The 21,618-nt window shown below is 54.4% G+C and overlaps 1 protein-coding gene across 2 annotated transcripts in view; it reads right to left on the bottom strand.

Annotated features, from left to right (window-relative positions):
* Positions 1-1,119: 1,119 nt before the first annotated feature.
* Positions 1,120-21,618, bottom strand: part of Ap1m1 (adaptor related protein complex 1 subunit mu 1) — a 30,177-nt gene continuing 9,678 nt past the window's right edge. The window contains exons 5-13 of one of the 2 annotated variants that reach the window (XM_047532242.1): positions 20,438-20,585; positions 19,509-19,544; positions 10,564-10,690; positions 9,613-9,755; positions 9,227-9,298; positions 8,530-8,688; positions 4,116-4,241; positions 3,687-3,762; positions 1,120-3,584 (exon numbers count right to left, since the gene is read on the bottom strand). In XM_047532242.1, coding sequence (XP_047388198.1) covers positions 3,562-3,584; positions 3,687-3,762; positions 4,116-4,241; positions 8,530-8,688; positions 9,227-9,298; positions 9,613-9,755; positions 10,564-10,690; positions 19,509-19,544; positions 20,438-20,585 — 910 coding nt within the window. In that variant the 3' untranslated portion in view covers positions 1,120-3,561. The remainder of the gene's footprint in view (positions 3,585-3,686; positions 3,763-4,115; positions 4,242-8,529; positions 8,689-9,226; positions 9,299-9,612; positions 9,756-10,563; positions 10,691-19,508; positions 19,545-20,437; positions 20,586-21,618) is intronic. The other variant, XM_047532243.1, reaches the window with a different exon arrangement.

Raw genomic sequence — 21,618 nt, 5'->3', positions numbered from 1 at the left:
TCTCCTGCGGACTCGGGGCGTCAGGTCCCGCGGCGGGTTGCGGCGTGCGTGCCGGGTCCACTCGCCGCGCCCCTTCCTTCCACGGGGCCCTGTCCGCCTGGAGGGCTCTGGAGGCCGCGGCGCGACTCTGCCGGCTTCCCCTGAAACACCACTCTGGCGCTTTGGAAGACCCCGCCTTTTAGGATTTTCTTTAGGATTTAGGATGCTCTGCCCTTGGCCTCCTGTGCAAGGATTCACCACGTGGGACGCACGGAGAGTGCGCGGCTATGAGCGCCCACGTAGCCGGCACCGGGGACAAGACGGCGCCCTGGGCCAGGCTGGCCACGATGGAGACTCACTGCAGGGCTCGGGGTGCTGGCATCTGGGGTCGCCCAGGCCCTTCCTGCTGGCCTCCGCGGCGGGAGGCGGCGGGCAGAGGGATGAGCTCCGGGGTGGGAGGGCCCGGTCCTCTTCTCCCCTCCCAGTGCCGGGATGAGCCCAGGGCCCAGCCGCACCCCACCCCGCTTTAAGGCGCCAGGTTCGATGTGGACTGCGACCCACCTGCCTGGGCCGCTCAAGGAGCTGGGTGACAGGCGTGTGCCAGTTGCCAGAACTGACTCTCTGAGGTCATCACGTGGGCCATTCGTTAATATTTTCTTTAGTCGCCGCTGGACCTTTAGTTTTATTTATATGTGATCATTTTTACTTATTTTGTGCTGAGAATCAACCCGAGCCCCACACGTACCAGCCGAGTGCTCTGCCACTGAGCTACAGCCCAGCCCTGGCCAGTAAGTTTGGACACCTGGACTCTGGAGGGCACACCTGGTAATTTACAAGTGTGCTTTAAAACTCTCTTATGTAGGGAAATACTTTGATGTTTTTCATTGTTGAATTCTAACTCATTTCTGTTGAAACTCCCTTAGGGAATGTGGATCCTAATAATTCCTGGGGAAGCAGGGGGGGGTGGCAGCGCACATCGGTAATCCCAGCGGCTGGGAGGCTGAGGTAGGAGGATCGTGAGTTCAGTCAGCCTCAGCAACTTATCGAGGCACTAGGCAACTCAGCAAGACCCTGGCTCTAAATAAAACATAAAAAGGACTGGGGATGTGGCTCAGTGGTTAAGCACCCCTGGGTTCCATCCCTGGTACCAAAGAGAAAAAATGTTCAAGGCCAGCCTCAGCAATTTAGTGAGAACCTGTCTCAAAATAAAATATAAAAAAAGGCTAAGGGGTAGCGCAGCGATAGTATCCCTGGGTCAAATCCTCACGACTACACAATAAATAATTCACTCCTAGGGCTTTGTGGAACCTTCTGGGGGGTCTAGGACATTGGCTTTTTCCCCCTTTGAAGTTTATTCTCTCTGGTTTATATAACTAAAGACATTTCTTTGGGTGTCTTTAAACATCTTTACACTTAACAGTTACGTGCTTTAGGTGTGTATCTTACAAACGATGCAGCTGGATCTTGAATCTGAGCGTCTGAGCATTAAACTGGCAGGTTCGGGTCTGCACCTGTTGGGATCAGCGTCCTGGTTGTTTATTTCTACCACCTTACTGTGTGCCTGTGATCGTGGGGGCAGGGGCGTCCTCTGGTGTGTGGGATGGAACCCTGGGCAGCCTGCCTTCCTCTGGACCTTTGCTGCAGCCTTCTCCTCTCCGCTCCCCACTGCTCTGTTTCCTGACCCACCTGCGCAGGGCTGCAGGCGATGCGGCCTCTTGGGACTCGGAATGTCCTCCCTCCTCCCCAACAGCCCCAAGCCTGCTCACCACACGTCACCAGTGCCTGGCGTCGCGGGAGGCACGCCCCCATCCCACGGCTGCCATTCCCAGTGGCCTGCAGCAGACTCTCGGCTCGCCAAGGGTCTGCCATTGGCAACACGCTGTTATGTGGTTCTAGCATCATGGAGTTCTAGATTGTTCTTCCCTTGCCGGTTTGAAACTCTTCCTCTTCCTCTGGCTGGTGTCACTCTTCCTTCCCGGCTGCTGCTGCACTGGGCAGCGGCTCTGCCTGACCGTGGGGCTCCTTGCTGGGGTCTGGTCTCCTCTCCTCATCTCTGAGGCTCCGCGGTTCTGCCTTCGACTGACTTTTTTCTCTTTTCTGCGCAGCGCAGGGGTTGGAAGTCAGGGCCTCACTGCGCTAGGCCAGGGCTCAGCCCGACTCCCACTCACAGCTGGCTGCTGTCTGCAGGGGGAGGGCTCAGCTCAGTGGGAACTGCGCCCCATTCCCTGGGCCTCTGGGCTCTGGAGGGCAGGGCTGGCAAGAGCCCAAGCTGCTGTTGGCCCCCAGGGTGGTGGTGAGGCTGGCAAACAGGGTGAGCCAGGGTCTTCTGCAGTGAGGCCCCGGGTGGCTTGGGTGGCCACTGTGGCCCCCTGCCTGGGTCTGGGCCCAGCGGAAAGCTCCTGGGTGGAGGGCGAGATTCCACAGGGCCATGTGGAGTCGCGTGCCTGCTGGAGACCCGGGGGAGGGGCGGTGGCGGTGCACAGTCGGGGCGGGATGGGCAGGGACACCAGCACAGGAAGGGACAGGAGACTGCCGAGGGCTCCTTCTCCCACCTACAGACCAGGCTGCAGGCACCAGCGTGCGCTGGGTGAAGACCTGCGTGGGCCGTGACCGTGTCTAGAGGCTGTGGGATGCTGAGCTGCTGGTACCAGGCCTGTCACAACAGGGGCTGGGACAGCTGGCTGGTCACCGAGAGTTGAATGCGTCTTCTTCAGGTGAGAGGAAAAGAATGTGCCCTGTGCGTGGCCCTGGGGCCCCCAGAGGGGCAGCCCCGGTGCAGGAAGTGGCCGTGCTGTCCCCACAGCCTGTTCCTGTTTCTCAGCTGGGGGTGGGGGGTTGGGAAGGGCAGCATCTCATGGGGCCACACAGAAGTGGTGACATGCCGGCCCCACGCCTGCCCGAGCTGTCCGGGGAGGAGCCTTCCCTGCAGAGAGAAGGGGAGTCTCACCCGCCCCCCCCTCGGAACCCTGATCTGGCTGAGGGAAGCTCCGAGCGGCCTGGGAGACCCTGGAGGGCGACACCTGGGAGGCCGAGTCCAGGCAGGGGCTCCGAGGAGCAGCCCGAGGGCAGCCGGCCACTGTCCAGCGGGTGGCCAGCAGGCGAGGGCGCTGTCCCCAAGCGCTGCCCCGCGTGGCTGGACAGGTGGACGGGCGGGACACAGCAAGGAGCGCACAGAGACGAGTTCTGGGAACAGCTGTGAACAATGTCATTCAACAAAATGGCAACAAAACGATGTCCCTGCTGGCCAGGCAAGGCTGGCACGGGCGCCGAACAGCACAGGAGGCCATTGCTGCCCCTCTAGGGGGACAGTCCCTCGTCCTTCCCTGGACCTCAGGGGCAAGGGGACAGGCCTCGGCAGGAAGACTCGGCAGGAGTCTCTTTGGGAAAAGGTCTTCTGAGATGAGAGTCCAGGGCAGAGCAGGTGGCCTGCAGAGGGAGGGGGCCCTGGGCAGAGGCCAGCGGGTGGCCAGGGTCTAGGGAGCGGCCCTCCTCCATCTGGTGGGCTTGGCAGGAACGTCCCTGGTGCTTCCACCAGGAGCCCCGAGGCCGGGCGGGGCCGGGGGAGTTGGCTGTGGTGGCCCCTCACTGGGTCCGGAGCTGGTAATCTAGGAGACGAGAGGGAAGCGTCCACCCTTGGCTCGGTGCCCAGGGCCGTCCTGGCTACGGGGACCCCTCGGCGCCCCTCCCCCGCCAGGCGGGCCGCTCACCTCCGTTCTGGGTGATGTAGCGCACCCAGGGCAGGGCCTGGTAGCCGCTCTTCTCGATGATCTTCAGGTAGCGCACCTGGGCACAGGAACCAGAGCCCTGAGCACGTGCGGCCCACCTCATGGCCCCAGCCCTCCTCCCACTGGCGGGGAGGCCGAGGGGGGACCGCCTCTGAGCACCAGTGCTGGGGGATGCAACGGCTGCTGGAGGGGCGGCCCGACCTCAGGTTCTCGACCCTTCTGTGTGGACGCAGGCCCTGCAATGCCTTGCGCTGCAGGGGGCTCAGGTCTCTTCCCGCCAGGGCTGGGCCCTGGGGGAGCAGAGCCGTCCTGTGCCCACAGCCCACTGTCCAGTACCCCTTCTCAGCTGGTCGTGCTGAGGCCCCCGCGCTCGGCCCTCTGAGCCCGCGCTGACCCCAGTGGCCCATGTACCTGGATGCCTGAGGTAGTGAAGTAGGGGATCTCGAACTTGACGCTGATGGGGGGCTTGCCCTCCTTGTCCTCGGCCTCCACGCTGGGCAGGCCGAAGTGGGCCCGCATCAGGTACTCCTTGCCGCCCTGGGAGCAGACGCGGGCTGTCAGCCAAGGCCGGCTCAGAAGCCCACAGCTGTGCGGCCCCGGGACCCTGCGGTCTGCTCTCTGGTCACCCAGCGCCCCAGTGTCCCTGACATGCTGCCAGCTGCCCCCATGCGCCCCAGGTGGGCAGCCAGAGGCCACTCGGAGGAAACGCAACGAGTTCTTAGGAGCAAAGTAGCTCTGAAGGTCCAGGAAGAGGAGACGGCTGCCACCGTGAACAGGACGGCGTGGCCTGGGGCAGCGCGGGGTGCGGAGCACAGGCCAGGGCGGGGACAGGCCCCCTGCAGCCTGAGGTCTGCCCAACATCAGGCAGGACGGGAAAGGGACAAGTCAAGAGGCCTGTGGACAGGGAGAGGGTCAAGAGCAGGACCCCAGGGATGGTACTGAGGGGGGGGGCAGACTCAGCTCCAGGGGTGAGCAGGACTCTAGAGATGGGGTCAGAACAAGGCCAGGAAGGACAGGCATGACTCTCCCTGCCCTCCACACCGGGACGCCACGGTATCTGTCCCCAGGGCTCTGACCGAGGCTCAGCAGGAGCTGCTGCCGACCAGGGTCTCTTTAGCCCCAGAGCAGGAGTGTCCTTGAGCCTTGGCCCCCCTCCTGGCTCCTGTCACCACCAGGGCCAGGTGGGGCTGCCTGACTCAGGGACTGTGTGTAGGGTGAGCAGTGGAGAGCGATGTGACGCCAGCCACCGACCGGCAGCTGCGGAGGAGGAAGCCGCTCCTCGGCCCGGGCAGGACGCTCCGAGACAAAGCGGGGAGAGAGGCCCAGACAGCGGTAAGTGCGCTTCCTTCTCTCCAGCGGAAGGACCTGCGACTGACTCGGGCCAGGACGAGAGGCCAGCAGGGCACCTGGGCAGGGACTCCCCAGGAAGACCGAATGGCACGGCAGCAGCTTCACAGAGCAGAGGGTACAGGACGCGTGGGAGGCGGGCGGAAGGCGAGCTGAGGTCCCCCAGCCCTGGGCAGCCCGCGGTGATGGTGCTGCGCTGAGGGACAGCAGCCGCCCCCGGTGACCCCTGCCACGCCTCTGCTGTGATTGGGGCCTCGCCGTCAGCTTCTCAACACGTGTGGGATGTTTATAAAACTGACCTCTCGTTAGTCCACGGAGGCCACCTCGGGGCAGTCTCAACAGTACCAACAGCATCCTCTGAGGCCTCAGGCGAGGGGACACGGAAAGCAAGCAGACCTCACCAAGAGGCTCAGACGAAACTGAACAGCCTCCCTTTGCATACGTTACGTTCTAGAAAGCAGTGACGTAGCCTGTTGCACACCAGAACCTCTGGGGGGACAGCCCAGGCGGCTTGGAGAAACGTCACGGCTCAGACACCTACACAAAAACAAGTTCTAAAACAAAACTGAGAGGCTGGGCTGGGGCTCAGTGGCAGAGCGCTTGCCTAGCGCGTGTGAGGCCCGGGGTTCGATTCTCAGCACCACATAAATAAATGAATAAAATAAAGGTCCATTGACAACTAAAACAAAATTAAAAACAAACAAAAATAAGTGAATTAAATGTGTCACTCAGATAAAAAGACTCAGGGCTGGTGATGGAGCTTGGAGGTAGAGTATTTGCCTAGCAAGCATGAGGCCATGGGTCCCAGCCCCAGCAATGGAAAAAATGAGATAAATTAAAATTAAAGACTTAAAAAATAGGAAAATAAGCAAAATATTTAAGAGCAAATCCGGAAAAAAAAAAAAGAGACAAACTACTAGATAACCTTACCCACTCCCCAAAAAGGTAGGCACAAATACACAAAACAAAAAATACCAAGGAAAGCCAGGTGTGGCAGTGCTGTAATCCCAGCAGTTCAGGAGGCTGAGGCAGGAGAATTGCAAGTTCCAAGCCAGTCTCAGCAATGGCGAGGCCCTAAGCAGCTCAGTGAGACCCTGTCTCTAGATAAAATACAGACTAGGGCTGGGGATGTGGCTCAGTGGTCAAGTGCTGTCCCCCCACCCCCAAAACACACACACACACACACACACACACACACACACCATGATCAGCTGCAGCTTCCTGGAATGCACACAGGGTTCAAGATCGATCCCATTAATAGATGTGAACAGAAAAACCATGTGGTTCTTGACAGAGAAAGTGAAAGGCATCTGGAAAAATTCGTTTTGGGCTTAGGCCCAGATGGAATCTGCAGCCCAGGACAGAGTACCTGGAAGGGACCCTGAAGCTCAGGCAGTAGAAAGACCAGAGGCTGCTCCCTCCACTGCCACTCAGGCTTGGAGACAGTGGCCGAAGTAACGCGACCATGAGTCACCAGGTGCCCAAGAACAGGGAAGGGAGAGAGAAAACCACATCTGTCTGCAAATGACATGAGCAAGTATCTGAAAATCCAAGAGACTAGAAAGAAAAAAACCAGACAAGGAGAGTCAGTAAGGCACCAGGACACAAAATGACAACCAACGCCAGTGGCCTGTCAGAGGGAAACAAGAGGAGCCCCCTCAAAACGTGGCCTTCAACCCACCACCAGGAGAAACGCCAGGACAGCAGCGGCAAGCCTCAGGAGCTCCAGGGACAGGGAGGGTGCTGTGCGTTTACCCAGGGTCACTCTGAGAAGGCCCCGCTCCCGGGCGAGCTGCTCTGGACGCTTGCAGGCTGGACGCCTTCCACCAAGGTCCTTCCTAATGGAGGGCAAGCCCCGAGGCGAACGGGGACAAACCCAAGCGTCTTGGGAGCTTAGAACACACGATGAGCTCAAGCCACACGGAGAAGGGTCCGAGCTGTGCAGAGGTGAGGCTTCTACAGCTGACGGACTAAGTTAGCACCTGGGTCTGAAGTGGGTTCTGAGAAGCTGTGAGGGACCCAGTTTAAGTCCAAGTACACTCTCTAGGGCAACATGCAGACAACGATGTGCAAAAACCACTATAGAAATCTAAACGCTAGTAAGAATCTGTCAACAGGCCCGGGCGGCTCTGGACAGGCAGGGGACAGGACAACTCAACCCCATCCAGGTGTTAGTTCCTCCCAATTAACATCACCTCGTGCAGACACACGGCCTCCAGCGCTCAGAAGAAGAGGAAGGAAGGGGACACGTGCGAGGGCCAGGAGGCCAGTGAGGGACGCGCCAGGGCAGGGGGCCCCCAGGTGTGAAAACAGAGTGAAGCACTGGTTCAAACAGCGCCCTGCTGCACAGGTGGACAGACAAGAGGAAGTTCGGAACAGACTGACCGCCGCATGGACATCTGAGATCTGTCAACGCGGCATCGCAAACCCCCGAGACAGACAGACTTTTTAGTAAAGGATGAAAGGAAACTGAAGCGACATCTGCACAAAGCGACATCTACACTGGATCCGTATCTCTCCCATTTGGCAAGCCACGCTCCGAAAGGGCTGGACATGCCACTGATGGACTGTGGAGGCGGACGTGGGTGCGTTCCCGTGTGCTTAAAATCCAGACACAATAAAAGGAAAAGACATAAAGGTGACTACGTTAAACCACAGTATTAACAACAAACAAGGAAGCAATCAAAAAAGGCTACTCAGCAGAAGATGCTGGAAGCAAAGTCAAAAGTGAGCCACATACCACTTACATCAACGAAAAAGTCCAATCCAGCCCATGTGTAAAGAGCACTTAGGAACTAAGAAGAAAAGGACCCAACCTGACAAAATACTTGAGAGACAGCTACCGTTTCCAGAAAAAGAAATGCAAATGGTCCTTAGACATAAAGGAAGCATTGACGAAAGGACAGCGATTCAAATGGCACAGACCTGCAGCGTGCTCTGCTCTCTGCTTAGAAGTCTGAAGCTCTCCAGCAACGCTGTGGGTGGAGCCCGAGCGGTGGCACCCACGGACAGCGAACAGGGCACGCCCTCGCGGGAACCTGGCACGCTCCAAGGAAACTAGACTTCTGCAGCCTTCGACCCACCTCCCCTGAAGCCACAGCTCCCAGGACGAGAGTGACAGGCACAAGGTCAACCACTGAAGTGGTCTCGACAGCCAAAGATTATAAACAACCTCGCTGCCTTTCTGTGGGGATGGCTGACTAGTGACCCAAGAAATAAATGCTGGTACAAAAAAATGAGCAACTGAAGAGCCAAACAATCTTGAGAGAAGGGTGAGCTAGGGACATACGCTTCCTGCTTTCAGAACGCACTTCTGAGCTGTGCCAATCAAGGCAGCCTGGCCCCCTTCCATCCAGAGAGGGAAGAGCAGCAACTGCAGCAACTGACAAAGAGCTGGTGTCACCCAGGGACCCTCACCACACTGGGGCACTAGGGCCTGGCAGGAGTGGGGAGGGGCGCCTGGCGGAGGGGTGCTCACTGGGAAGGACTTGATGGACCACACGATCTCGCTGTTCTCGGGGACCCACTTGACGCTCCCCACCGTGGTCTTGAACTTGGGCGAGTCGGCATCGTTGGGCACGGGGATGTGGATCTCCACGTTGTTGGCAGTTGACCTCCGCTTGAACTGGCTCTTGGCCTACAGGAGAGGTTGACGTGGCTTGAGGTTTGGGAGGGTGAGGGTGAGACAGCCAGCTCAACGGCCCACACAGCCCTCGGCCCCCCAGCAGGGAGCCTGCGCCCCAACACTTGCGCACGCTCTTCACCCTCCGAGACTCCCCGGCCTGGCTTCTGAAGTCCAGTCTCCCCCTGCTGCTCCCTAAGCCTTCGCAGCTTCCCCCATCTCCCCCTGGCCCAGTCTCGGCCTTCTAGGACAAGTCTGTGTCCCCAGCTGGGCGTGGGCTGGGGGTCATGGACAGGCAGAAGAGCTCCACCTGGCAGGCGGCCGCTCGGGGGAGCCTTCCTGGCTGCCTGGCCGCAGGCCCTCCCAAGAGGGCACCCTCGAAGGGCAGCCCTGAGGGACGTGTCTCTTTCCTGTGCCTGGCCACCCCCACACCCACGCCCACAGTGAGACAGCACGGACGGCAGCCCTGTGACATCCCCAGCCCTGGTGGAAGCCAGGACCCAAGGCCACAGTAGGTGGCATGTCCACTGGCCCTGCCCCGCTCCCGACTGACCTTGATCATGTACTCGATGCGGCTGTGGGAGTGCTTCTCGATCACAGACTCGATCCAGATCAAGGGCTTGACCTGTCGGGAGAGGGGCCACTCACGCCCCGTCCTGTCCACAGAGCTGTGTCGGACGGAAACAGAGACCCAGGGTTCCCTGCCCGTGTTCTGCCTCCAGGGAGGTCAGAGCCCTGCGAACCCAGTCTCCTTGCAGCCAGGCAGGCTGCCCGTGGACTGGGGAGTGGGGCCAGCCAGGTGCCCACCCTGGGATTCACCTCAGGGACAAGAGGCCCACCGGTGGGGACACGGGCTGTTTTGCCCCACCGGCAGGAGCAGGGAGCCCACTGGGAGCCTCTGCTGGGCTCCAGGCCCAGGGCAGGCGGCCAGCCACTCACGTGGGTGTTGAGGCGGTAGGACATGAGCTCAAACTCGCCGTCGGGCGGGATGAAGGAGATGGTGCGGTCGTTCTCAAAGCGGGAGAGCCGCACGCACTGGTGGAACTTCACGTCCTCCAACTCCACAGACTTGCTCTTGCCCCCTGAGGGAAGTGGGGGGTAGGTGTGAGGGTGGCAGGGGCCCCGGGGCCACCCTGCAGAGCAGAGCCCCTCTGACACCCTGTGCTCCTCTCCCCGGGGAGTCCTCCCGGTGCCGATGCCTGCGCTGGGCCCTGGCTGGCTGCAGTCCCTGGGGCAGGGCAGCTCGGCCGGTTCATGCCGAGTCCCCAGCAGCCAGACGAGGGCTTGGCGGACGGACCTCTCAGCACACACCCGCTGATGGCAGAGGACTCAGCGGGGGACACCAGGGCACCCTGAAGGGCCAGGCCCATCGCACGCTGCAGCTGGCTCCCGCTTCCCACCTGACGGGGGCGAGGGGGTGGGCCGTGCTCACAAGCTAACGAGGCCCCAGAGGGACAAACCGGGCCACTGCTCCTGCTGCCCGAGGGCCTGCAGTGGTTCTGCACGTGGAGCCCCGGCGGCCCCCGGTGCCCCTGCTCAGCCACAAGCAGGGCTGCAGGTCAGGCTCACAGCTCACGGCGGGAGAAGCCTGGCCAGGAGGGGCAGGGCCACCGAGGCCCAAGTGTACACCAACACAGAACACATCCCTGGCCCCCTCGACCCCGGGTGACCGCAGACTGGACTCTGGAATCCTCACTCTCCAGCCTCCTGTGTCGTCTTCTGAGCCACGTGAAATGCCCCGCGCCAGTGGATCGATCCCTCCACCGGTGAATACCTGGGCTGTAACTCGGGAGCCCGGATGCAGACCGCCCGGGCCGAGGCCCCCAGTCTGCAGGCCCCAGCTGCTCAGGGCCACCCACTGCCTGCCCGTGGCTCAGCCGGGGTACTCACGGCCCGTGTTGTCGAAGAGGACCTTATCGTTGAGGCCCAGGCGCAGCTCCGGCATGCCCGAGAGGAAGACCCGCATCTTGATGGAGCCCACGATTTCGCTGCGCAGGACGTTGCCGTTGGCACTGACCTGGGGGACGCGGGCTGACGTGAAGGGAGGCTCCCGCTCACCAGCCGTGCCCCTCCCTGTGATGGCCTCCGGCACCCCTTCCTTGACCCTTCTCACCTCTACGCTCCCCCTCCTGAGGGTCCTGAGCTAGGGCCGCCCAGGCACAGACCCCCGCTCGCCCACCCACACCAGGCAGAGAGCCCCAGACTCAAGCAGCCCCGTCCAGCCTCCTGCCACAGCCAGTGGGACACGCACTGCAGGTCCCACCCAAGGGTCTCAGGCCACACTGGGGCCTGGGGACAGTGCCAGGAACCTGGCCTGGGGGCTCTCTCCCAAGCAGTACCCGCTCCCTCCAGGGAGTCCCCCCGAGTGTCCCCTGAACAGATCAAGCAGCTGGTTCACGAGCTGGCTGTGCTCTGCCTCCTCGGCTGAGCCCACCAGGGCTGCCATCCCGCTCACCTGGCGGGCGGGCCCGGCTCCCTCAGACCAGGCCCAGCTTACTTTCCTCAAGACCTCGGACTCTCCGCCTGGCCCCCGGCCCCCGGGGCTTGTGAAAGGCGGAACATCCTGGGTCCTGACCCCTCCCTGCTTCCCAGGGCTGCCCCGACTTCTGAGAGCCCTCGGTCCAGAGTGGCAGGTCCCTGAGTCCAGGCAGAGCAGCTAGCGCTGAAGGACGGCTGCCTCCGTGCCAGGCCACTCGACACGCTCTTTGGGCACCTATGGGGCAAGGACTGTGACTGGAGGTGACGGGAGGAAGCCACAACTCGCGGCAGCCGTGACCCAGGATGCACAGAGAGTGCAGCTAAGCACCACCAGGGTGACAGCCCACGCACCACGTGTCCCGGGAACGACCCTGCTGCAGCCCCTTTCCTCGTGCCCACTCTAGAGGTGAGGGATTTGCAGCACGAAGAAGCCACGTGCTGAGGACAGAGCGCAGCTGGGACCATGGCCCTGACGCTGCTCCACGGTCACTCTGCATGGGTGCGGCCACACTGGCAAGCATGCTGAGGGCTGGAAGCACAGACACCTGGGCCAGGGCCAGGGTCAGGGCCAAGTGGCACGCCTACTGGGTGCAGGGAGGGCCCAAGACCTGGTGTTTACAGAGGAGCAGGACACTGTCCCGTCTTTAACACGAGTGTCACGACAACTCTGAGGAAGACAAGACAGGACAAGGCCCTGCAGGCCCAGCTCCGTAGCCCGCGCCCCCTCTCCTCCTGTCACTGCCCCCTGCCCACTCCACTCCTGCCACACTGGGCTCCCGCTGTCCTCGCCCCTCCAGGCAGCGCCCTGGTCCCTCAGGGCACAGCAGCTGCCTCCCCAGTCTCCCTGCACCCTGTGTCTGTCTGTCTGTCTATATTACCCTCCGATGGGGCAGGCAGGCTGCCCACTGCTGAGTCAGCACCAGGAGCGCATCTGGGTACAGCAGGTGTCATGGGCATGTGGACCCCTGAGCTCAGGACCAAGAGTTGGGATCCCACCTGCCTCACTCCAAGGGCCCCGCTCACTGTGACAACCCCTGGGCCACCTTCTCCGGGGTGCTGTCCCCCTCTACCTGAACACGTGTCACGAATGCTAGAAGGCAAGCCCAGGAAGTGCAGCCAAAAAGGCCCTGAGCCCACAAGGCTGATCTCAGTCTAAGGGTAGCCATCAGGCCCAGTGGCCTTAGCTGGGGTGCCCTCCACAGGGCATGACCAAGGATGTCTGCCAAGGGACTGGCTGCTAGGTCCCCTACCCCGTCCAGATGACGGGAAGCTGGACCAGCCACTGCATCTGCTACTAGACAGGAGGAAGGCGATGTTCTGACATGGGTCCCCGTGGTGTCCTTTGTGGAGGAAGGGGCCAGGCAGAGCCACACGCTGCAATGCACCGTGGGTGGGTGCCCCCACTCTCCTGGTGTTGACCCCCTCAGCGCTAGGCTGCACCTCCAGATTTGCTTTTCTACCCCCGAGTACCCTAGAGTCGTTTTCTGGGTTCCAAAGATTCGACGAGGGCTCCCAGGCAGAAGGGGAACTGGCTTAGCCAGGTCGCCGTCTTGGCACACGAGATCGCAGCAAGAGCTGTGGGACGACCTCGAAGGCAGCTCCAGGCCTGGAGACCCGCCCTTCACAAGTCCCCACCCAGGCAAGGGGGATGTCGCCAACACACAAATGCAGATGAGCAAGCCTGTGACAGGCAGAGGAACACGCCTCAGGGCCCGTGTGATGGGCAGCTGGCCTGACCCCAGCAGCGCTGGAGGTGCTGCAGGCGGGCAGCCCGCTGCTACCGCTCCTATGGGCTCGCCAGCCACACTGCACACTGACGGCCACGACCACCCTGGGTGCGGGGCCCTGGGCGCTACGGAAAGATTCTGCCGGAAGGCTCCCTGCAGGAACTGCAGCAGAAACTGGGAAGCACAAGTGAGCGCCCAGCAGACAGCTCTGGAGGGCCTCTGCCCACTGAGGGCGTGGACCCCTCCCCCAGCTCTGCTCAGGGCTCGGGCAAACCTGGTGCTCTTTCTTCCCCACCTGTTAGGCCTGGAGCCCGTGCCTGGCCTGGGCCAAGAACCCTGAGGGAGCTGGATAGGACGGGATAGAGGACAGAGGGAGGACAGGACAGCCACCCCAGGTAGTCACTGTCTCCAGAATGTCACTCTGGAGTCTGCAGGTGTGAGTCTGATCCTCCTGCCACACTGACTTACCCAAGACTCTGAGCTAAGCCACCAGCCTGGCCCCAGAAGGACCCCGGGCGGAGCAGCCCAGTCGAAAGGGAAAGGCCCTGGCGTGGAAAGCTGAACTGAGACTGGGCTCACCGATGGGGCTAGAATCTGTGGCCAGGACCAAATCAGATCAACTGCTGGCTAAGACAAAGCACCAGCGTTTTCAATATGATTTAAATAAGACCTAGAATCTTATGGAGTATTTTAAAAGTTCAGGATATACTCCAAAATCACTCAGCACATGCAGAGTCATGAAAACTTCAACTTACATGGTAAATATACCATCTACGGACATTAATGCTGACACACAGATGTCAGGACTATCTGACATCTTCAAACAGGTATCGTACAATCATGAACATGCGTGTGACCAATGCTAAAATAGGAAGTCTCAACAAAGAAACAGATGATACATAGAAAAATGAAGTGGAGAAATCTTACGAGTGAAACATACACTAACCAAAGTAAAAATCAAAAGCAGAAGGGAGACAACACAGGAAGGGTCAGTGAACTTGTGAACTGGAAGACACATCAACAGAAATGACCCAGTTGGTAAAACGAAGAGAAGATGGGAAAGGAAAGAGCTTTGGGGACCCACGGGACAATAACAAAAGCCCAACATCCACATGACACTGGAGCCCAGAAGGAAAGGCGTGAAATAAAAACTATATGAGGACGCCGTGGCTGAAGGCTGCCGAAACTTGGTGAAAGACAAACCTACAGGTTTGAGAAGCTGAGTAAAGGGCTGGGGTGCAACTCAGTCGCAGAGCATAGCCTGGCGTGTGGGACAGGGCCTGGGTTCAGTACCAGCACCGTGAGGAAAAGGGTGGATCAACTCCAAACAAATAGAAAGCCAGAGATCTACACCTGGCTGCCTTAAAATCTAACTGTTGGAAGCTGGAGATGCGGCTCAACGGTACAGAGAGGCCCTGGGTTCCGGCACCAGCACCAGGAAAAATAAAGCAAAAAATATAAATATAAAACCTAACTGTTGAAAACTAAAGGCAAAGGAAAGACTGAGAAAGTAGCCAGAGCAAAATGACGCATTACCCACAGGGGCCAAGAAGTCAAGTGACTGGATTCCTCAGCAGGAACAGAAGGTCAGAGGGAAGTGGCCCAACAAGTTTAAACTGCAAAAAAAAACTGTCGAGTCAGAGTTATATGTCCACTGAGAAGATCCTTCAGGAGTAAGGTACGATATCAAGACGCTCTCAGATGAAGGAAGAACAAGGAAATGCTTGCACCCAACAGACCTGTACTACAAAAATTGATAAAAGAAGCTGTTTAGGTGGAAGAGAAATGATGCTAAAAGGAAATACGAGAAGGAAGGCAAGAAGGAAGAGCCACAGAAATAGTAAATATCTGGATAAACATGGTGGACTGTACTTCTCCTCTTGGGGTGAGAATGTGTTTCACAGTGAAAAAAAAGAATTTCAACTGTCTGGTGGGCTTTTCAACATATGGAGACATAGTAGATAGGACAACTCTGCCATTGAGGGTTAGTAAAGTTCCCAAATACCAAAGGAAGTGGTAAGATGTTGATTCCAAGCAGACTTCGAAAACGCAGTCATAGTCACACACTGTTTAACGACAGGGTTATGTTCTGAGAATACATCATTACATGACTTTGTCACTGTGCCAACATCATACAGGACACTCACACAGACCTAGATGGCATAGATGTCACAAGTCAATCACTAGACATGGCTTCTCAGTGCAATCGAGAGACGTGGTAAACAAGATGTTTGAGGTTGCTACTGAGATGACAAGGCACACTGTTTTACAGTAAAAAATTTAAGTAAAAGGAGTACACTTGAAAACAGTGATAAAAAGTATGGAATGGTAAATACATGAACCAATAACATAGTCATTTATTATCATAAAAAATTATGTACTGCACACAAATGTATGTGCTGCACTTTTTATATGACTGGTACCACAGTAGGTACCAATGTCACCCCCAGCATGTGCTATGACAGTCATGACATCACCAGTCACAGCATATTTTCAGTGCCTTTATAATCTTATGGGACCATCATCATATATGCAGTCCATCACCAACCAAGATGTCATTATGTGATTTGTGACTATTTGTATTTTTATGGCAACAACTAAAAAAAATCTATACAAAGAGGTATAGTCAAAAATCACAAGAAAGAAACCAAAATGGAATCCTAAAATTGTTTAAATAACCCACAGAAAGAAAAGAAAAACAAAGAGATGAAAAAGAGAACAGAAAACAAATGATAAAATGGCAGACCTCAGTTCAAACAAATTCAGTTACAATAAGTACAAATGGTCTAAACACATCAATTAAAAGACAGAGATTGCAGCTGGGCATGGGGCACATGCCTGGGATCCTAGCTACTCAAGAAGCTGAGGCAAGAAGATAAATTCAAGGCAGCCTGGGCAACTTGGTTATTTTTATCAAAATAAAAAAGACCATCAGAATGGATTTTTAAAAATTTATGGTCATTTTGTCTACAAGAAACTCACTTCAAATATCGGCAGGCTAAAAATAAAAGGAAGAGGGAAAAGTAAAGGACAGAAAAACATATACTGTGAGAAAACTAATCAAAAGAGCGCTGGAGAGGCTGGGGGCGTGGCTTAGCTGCAGTGCCTTGCCTGGCCTTGGGTTCCACTCCAGCACCGCCAACAAAACAAAGCAAAACACTCCGGAGCGACAGCATTAACAGCAAAGTGGACCTCAGAGCAAAAAACTTACCAAAAATGAAGAGGGCCATTACACAATAATAAAAGGCTCTGTTCATCAAGAAGACATGAGAATCCTAAATGTGCTGGAACCCAAGAGCAGGGCGGCCAAGACAACACCCACCCCCATGAAGGTGGACACTTAACACCCTCTGTCGGTAAAGGGTGAACGAGCAGGCAGAAAAGGGCCCAGACTGGTAGAACTGAACAACGCCACCAGCTACCCGGATCTAACAGGCGTCTGCAGAACACGCCACCCAACGACAGCAGAGAACACGTTCCTTTCCTAGGCACACAGAACACTCACAAGGACAGAGCATTCCTGGGCCCTGAAAACAAACGTAACACATTTTGAAGAATAGAAACTATATAAAGTATGCTCTCAGATAATAATGGAATTAAATTTTTTAAAAAATCAATGAAAAAAGGATAACAGGAAAATTCGCAAATCTTCAGAAATTTAAAAATAACCCATGATCGAAAGGAAAGTTTTGAAGGAAATCTGAAGGTATTTTTGAACAAAAATAAAAATCCAACATACTGATTGTAGGATGCTTTAAATAACAAGGATTTGAAAATTATAGCATTAACAGTTTAGTTTAGAAAGAAAGGTTTCAAATTACTATCTATCTACAGCTTTATCTAAGTAACTAGAAAGAAAAGAGAAAAATAAGCCAACATCAAGGGGAAGGAAATACTAGTGATGATAGCGGAAATAAACAAAATTAAAAACAAAAAAATAGGGGGAAAAAACCCCAATGAAGTCAAAAGCTGATTCTTTGTAAAGATCAATAAGATAATTAAATATTTCATGAGACTGATAGAGAAAAAGGAGAGAAAATGCAAATGATCAGTACTAGGAATGAAAGAGGAAATACCAGCATAGACTTTGCAGACATTAAAAACATAAAGGAATACTACAAACAATACTCAACAAGTCACATGAAATGGACCAAGCACTACAATAAAAAAGTAATAAAATAAAAAGGTTGAGATTTGTAGTTAAAAATGTTCTGGGAAATAAAATCACCAAGCTTGGATAATTTCACTGGTGAATTTTAATGAATGTTAGTAAATAAGTAGTACCAATTTTATGTAAACTTTCAGAAAAGAGGAGGAAATGTTTCCCAGTTCATTTTATAAGTCCACCATTACCTTGATACCCAAACCAAACAAAAATGTTACAAAGAGAAATTACAAACCAGTCCTTGTTATGAATACAGAACCCCAAATCTCTAGAAAAATATTAGGCAGATGAAAGTCAACAATACATAACAAATAATACACCAAGACCAACTGGATCTATTCCAGGAACCAAGCCTGGTTCAATTACCAGGGAGCTGTCGGTGGGATCCAGCACAGTACCGATCTCGGGTGGGGTGAGGCTCAGGGGTGAGGCTCAGTATAGGTGGGGCCCTGGGTTCTGTCCCACCACAGCAAAAACCAAGCAAACAAACATCAGACAAAAAATTGAAAGAAGGAAAACCCCATGCTTGCAACAATACACGCAGGAAAAGCATTTAACAAAACACATTCATTCATGATACAAATCTTGAGCAAATTAGCAACAAAAGGGAACTTTAATGTGGAAATGGACGTCTACAATCAACCTCTGCTCATCTCCTATCAGCACTGAAAGACTGAGTGCCTGCCCTCCCTGACAGGAACTGGGGTGTCTGCTCTCACCACTCACCATCAACACTGCTCTCAGTCTTAGCGAGGTAATAGGCCAAGAGAAGAGATAAAAGGCAAAAGACTGAAATGGAAGGAATAAAACTGTTCCTGTCTATAGCCAACACATCTATGTGCAAAGTACCAAGGAGTTCAAAAAGCACTTCCAGAATAAGTGAGTTCAGCCAGGTTGCAGGACCTGGTCAATCACGCATCTCATTTTTATACCCGAGTGACGGCCAATTTAAATTAAAATATATAACTTATAACAGCTTCAAAGATTAAATACTTGCTGACACCTGATGTATCTTATTCTGATTCAAAGATGAATGAACGTAAGGGGGGCATAAACCCTCAAGTGCCTGTCCCCCTAACCCACACTTGAGAGTTCATGAATCAGGAAAAGAAGCATCGGTCTCACCTCCAGAAGGCTTTTATTGTCCACAGTCAATGAATCACTTGGAAACAAACCCACTACTTCGGTATAAATCTAACAACACAGTCACAGTAAGAACACTGATGAAAGAAATCCAAGATGTCTCTCTCTCTCTCTCTCTCTCTCTCTTTCACACACACACACACACACACACACACACACACACACAAACAAACACACAATCATACTCTGTTCATGAATTGGGAGGCTTAATATAGTTAATATATCAAACCTCAACAAATTGATCTACAGAGTTAACATTAGCCCAGTCACAATCTCCAAAGGACTTCTGCAGATATAGATAAGCTGATTATAAAATTCATATAAAAGAACTAGAATAAAACATTAAAAAAAGGAAAATGTTGTCTCAAAATAAAAAGTAAGGGCTTGGGATGTGGCTCAGTGGTTAAGCACCCCTGGGTTCAATTCCCAGTATCCCCCACTGCAAAAAAGTTGGATGAATCATACTGATTTTCAGACTTCTTATAAAATTACAACAATGAAAACAGTGTGTTACTGGTGGGGGGACAGAAAGACACACAGGCCAAGGGAAGAGACAGGTACAGTACACAGAAACAGTAGAGAAGAGCTAGAAATAGAACCACACAGTTACAGTGAATCTAACCTTGACAAAGTGTGAAAGCAATTCAATGGAAAAAGGACACTCTTCTAAAAAAGTGTTGAAACAACTGCAACAAATTATTGTATATGCCAAAAAAAAAAACACAAAACTTGAATACAAACCTCCCACCTTATATAAAGTTTAACTCAAAACTGACTGTAAATCTGAATACAAATCTATAAAACCTTTAGAAGAAAATGCAGAAGAAAGCTGATGTGAACCTGGGTTGGCGATGAGCTAGACACAACACCCAAAGTGCAATCAATACAAGATATTTTTGATACTTGGATTTCACCAGCATTAAAAACTTTTGCTGTGTGGAAGATACTGCTAAGAGAATAAAAAGACAAGTTATAGACTGGAAGAAAATATTTACTAATCAAATCATCTGACCAAGATTTGTATCTGGAATACATAATGAACTTATAAAACTCAACAACAAGAAAACAAACAATCCAATCTTAAAGTGCCCAAAAGACACAAAGAGGGTAAAGGGATGCAAAAGAAACACGAAAAAGGATGTTCAATGTTGTTATCCACTGGGGAAATACAGAAAACACTGCTGAGATAACACTATGTACCCCTTAGAATGGCAAAATAAAAGTGACCAGGATGTGCAGCCACCAGAATGCCCACCCACTGCTGGCCAGAGCACAAGGGGTAAGAGTTCAGCGGTTTCTTATAAAGTTAAACGTACACTTACCGTGTGACCCAGCCATCCCACTCCTGGGTATTTACCCTAGAGAAATGAAAACTCATGTCCATACATAAACCTGTATGTGGAACACAGCAACGCTATCATTTATTGTCAAAAGTTAGAAAACAACCCAAATATCCTTCAATGGGTGAATGGGGAAACACTCTGTGGTTCAGAATATAAACAGAGACGTACACAGAAAAGAAACCAGCTTTGGACACTCAGACCCCTTCTGGATCACACACAAGGCGCTGCACTGAGGACACGTGTGATTCCATCTCGCAGACTGACAGCTGCGCTGCCAGACACCACCACCAAGGTGATGATCTCAAAAAGACTACAGGACAGTAATGGGGCACAGATGGTGGCCACCCAGGGTTGGGGCGGAGGGGAGCGGGTTACAGGGGGCAGTACGAGGGACAGACATTTTGAGGTGCTCTACTCTGGCTGGGGTGACGAGTGCACAAATCCGCATCGGAGCTGACGTTCACAGACAAACGATCAACCTTGCTCAGTGATAAGTTAAAAAGCAAAAGGAAAGGAAAAAACTAAACAGGGGCTGGGGGTGCGGCTCAGCATGCTTGAGGCCTGGGTTCCATCCCCAGACCTGGAAACGAATAAACAAAACCAAACCCTCAAAACCAGAACACTGCGTGCTCTCGGTTCTAGAAACACAACGCCTAGACGTCTAACGAGAGGCCTGGAGAGTGACAGTGAAAAACCCTTCAGAGGCGGTCAGCCTGAGCCCAGGGCTTTAGCTTCTGACTCTACCCTGCTGGGACAAAAGCGGTTAGGCTAAAGCAAGCTGAACACAGCCGATGGCCTAGCATGCGGCACCGAGGTGTTTCTTAGGGCTCTGCTGTATTAAAATGGGGGCTTTCCCCCATGATGGAGCAAACAGCGCTTTTTAAAAAGCAAGGAAGAAGGAAGCCTACCAGGAGGTTCACAGACTCTATGACGTCCAAGAACACCTCATTCTTCCGGTACTTGATGCCTTCGGATCGCCAAGACACTGCGTTGGTGACGGTGGCTGGGGGCCGCGGGGCCCCAGTTTCCAGCTTGTGGCCTTCTTGAGTGATGTACCTGTGGGGCCAGCCACTCAGAGTCAAGGAGGCGTCACCGCACCGCAGCCTCAGGCCTGGACGTTTGGGCAGGGAGGGGCGGGAGCACGAGGTCCAGCCCCCCCCCCCCCCCCCCCCCCGCAACGGGCTCCAGGACAGGACCACCTAACACTCTCCAGCAACCCAACAGAGTCGAGTGACGCCAGACGACAGCGCTTGCTTTTGGGGAGCCGAGGAAACACCGTTTTGGGTTTGACTGTTCCCACGTACTGCGTGACTGACTGCAGAGCCGGGGTGGACCCAGGGCCTGGGGCACGCTGGGCAAGTCTCTACCCACAAGCCGCAGGCCCAGCCCTTTGCAAAACATTTCTATTTCGAGACAGGGTCTCGCTGAATTGTGGAGGCCAGCCCTGAACACGATTCTCTCTCCTCAGCCTCCGAGCAGCTCGGACTACAGTGCCCGCCATCACACCCAGCAGAAGAGCAGCACAAGAAAAGGGTGTGGCTGCTCCCTGTTCCTGTGGGGCATCTGAGCAACGGAGCCCTTGGGGGCAACCTGATCCCAACTGGAGAGCAACAGGTGCAGCGGTCAGGAACACAGGCTTCTCTGAGTGTCCCTTTGTTCCCTATAAAATGGAGACTGCCCTGGATTGTGGACTGAGCGGATGGAAAGCACTCTCCACTTTGGAGTCTGGCTCCAGGAAGTGCTGAACTCACATGAACTGGTTTGTTGATGGGCAAAATTCCAAAGGTTTTGTGCACAGTCCCGCTGTGCAAGTAAAGACATAAGCCAGTGACCTCCTGACAGCCAGGGATTTAGGGCATTTATGTGGATGGAGAATAAAGACCCAGGAATAGGAAATAACGTTGGTGTCACAGAAGAATGTTGTGGAAAAAGGACCTTAAGTCACTGAGGACAACTTAGTCTAAAACCCTTGTCCACACTGGGCACAGTGGTGCAAGCCTGTAGTCCCAGCAGCTCAGGAGGATCCCGAGTTCAAAGTTAGCCTCAGCAACTTAGTGAGGTCCTTAGTGACTCAGTGAGACCCTGTCTC

This window comes from Sciurus carolinensis, chromosome 17 (genome assembly GCF_902686445.1).
Source record: "Sciurus carolinensis chromosome 17, mSciCar1.2, whole genome shotgun sequence".
NCBI lineage: Eukaryota > Metazoa > Chordata > Mammalia > Rodentia > Sciuridae > Sciurus > Sciurus carolinensis.
This window is presented reverse-complemented; position numbering and strand designations above follow the sequence as displayed.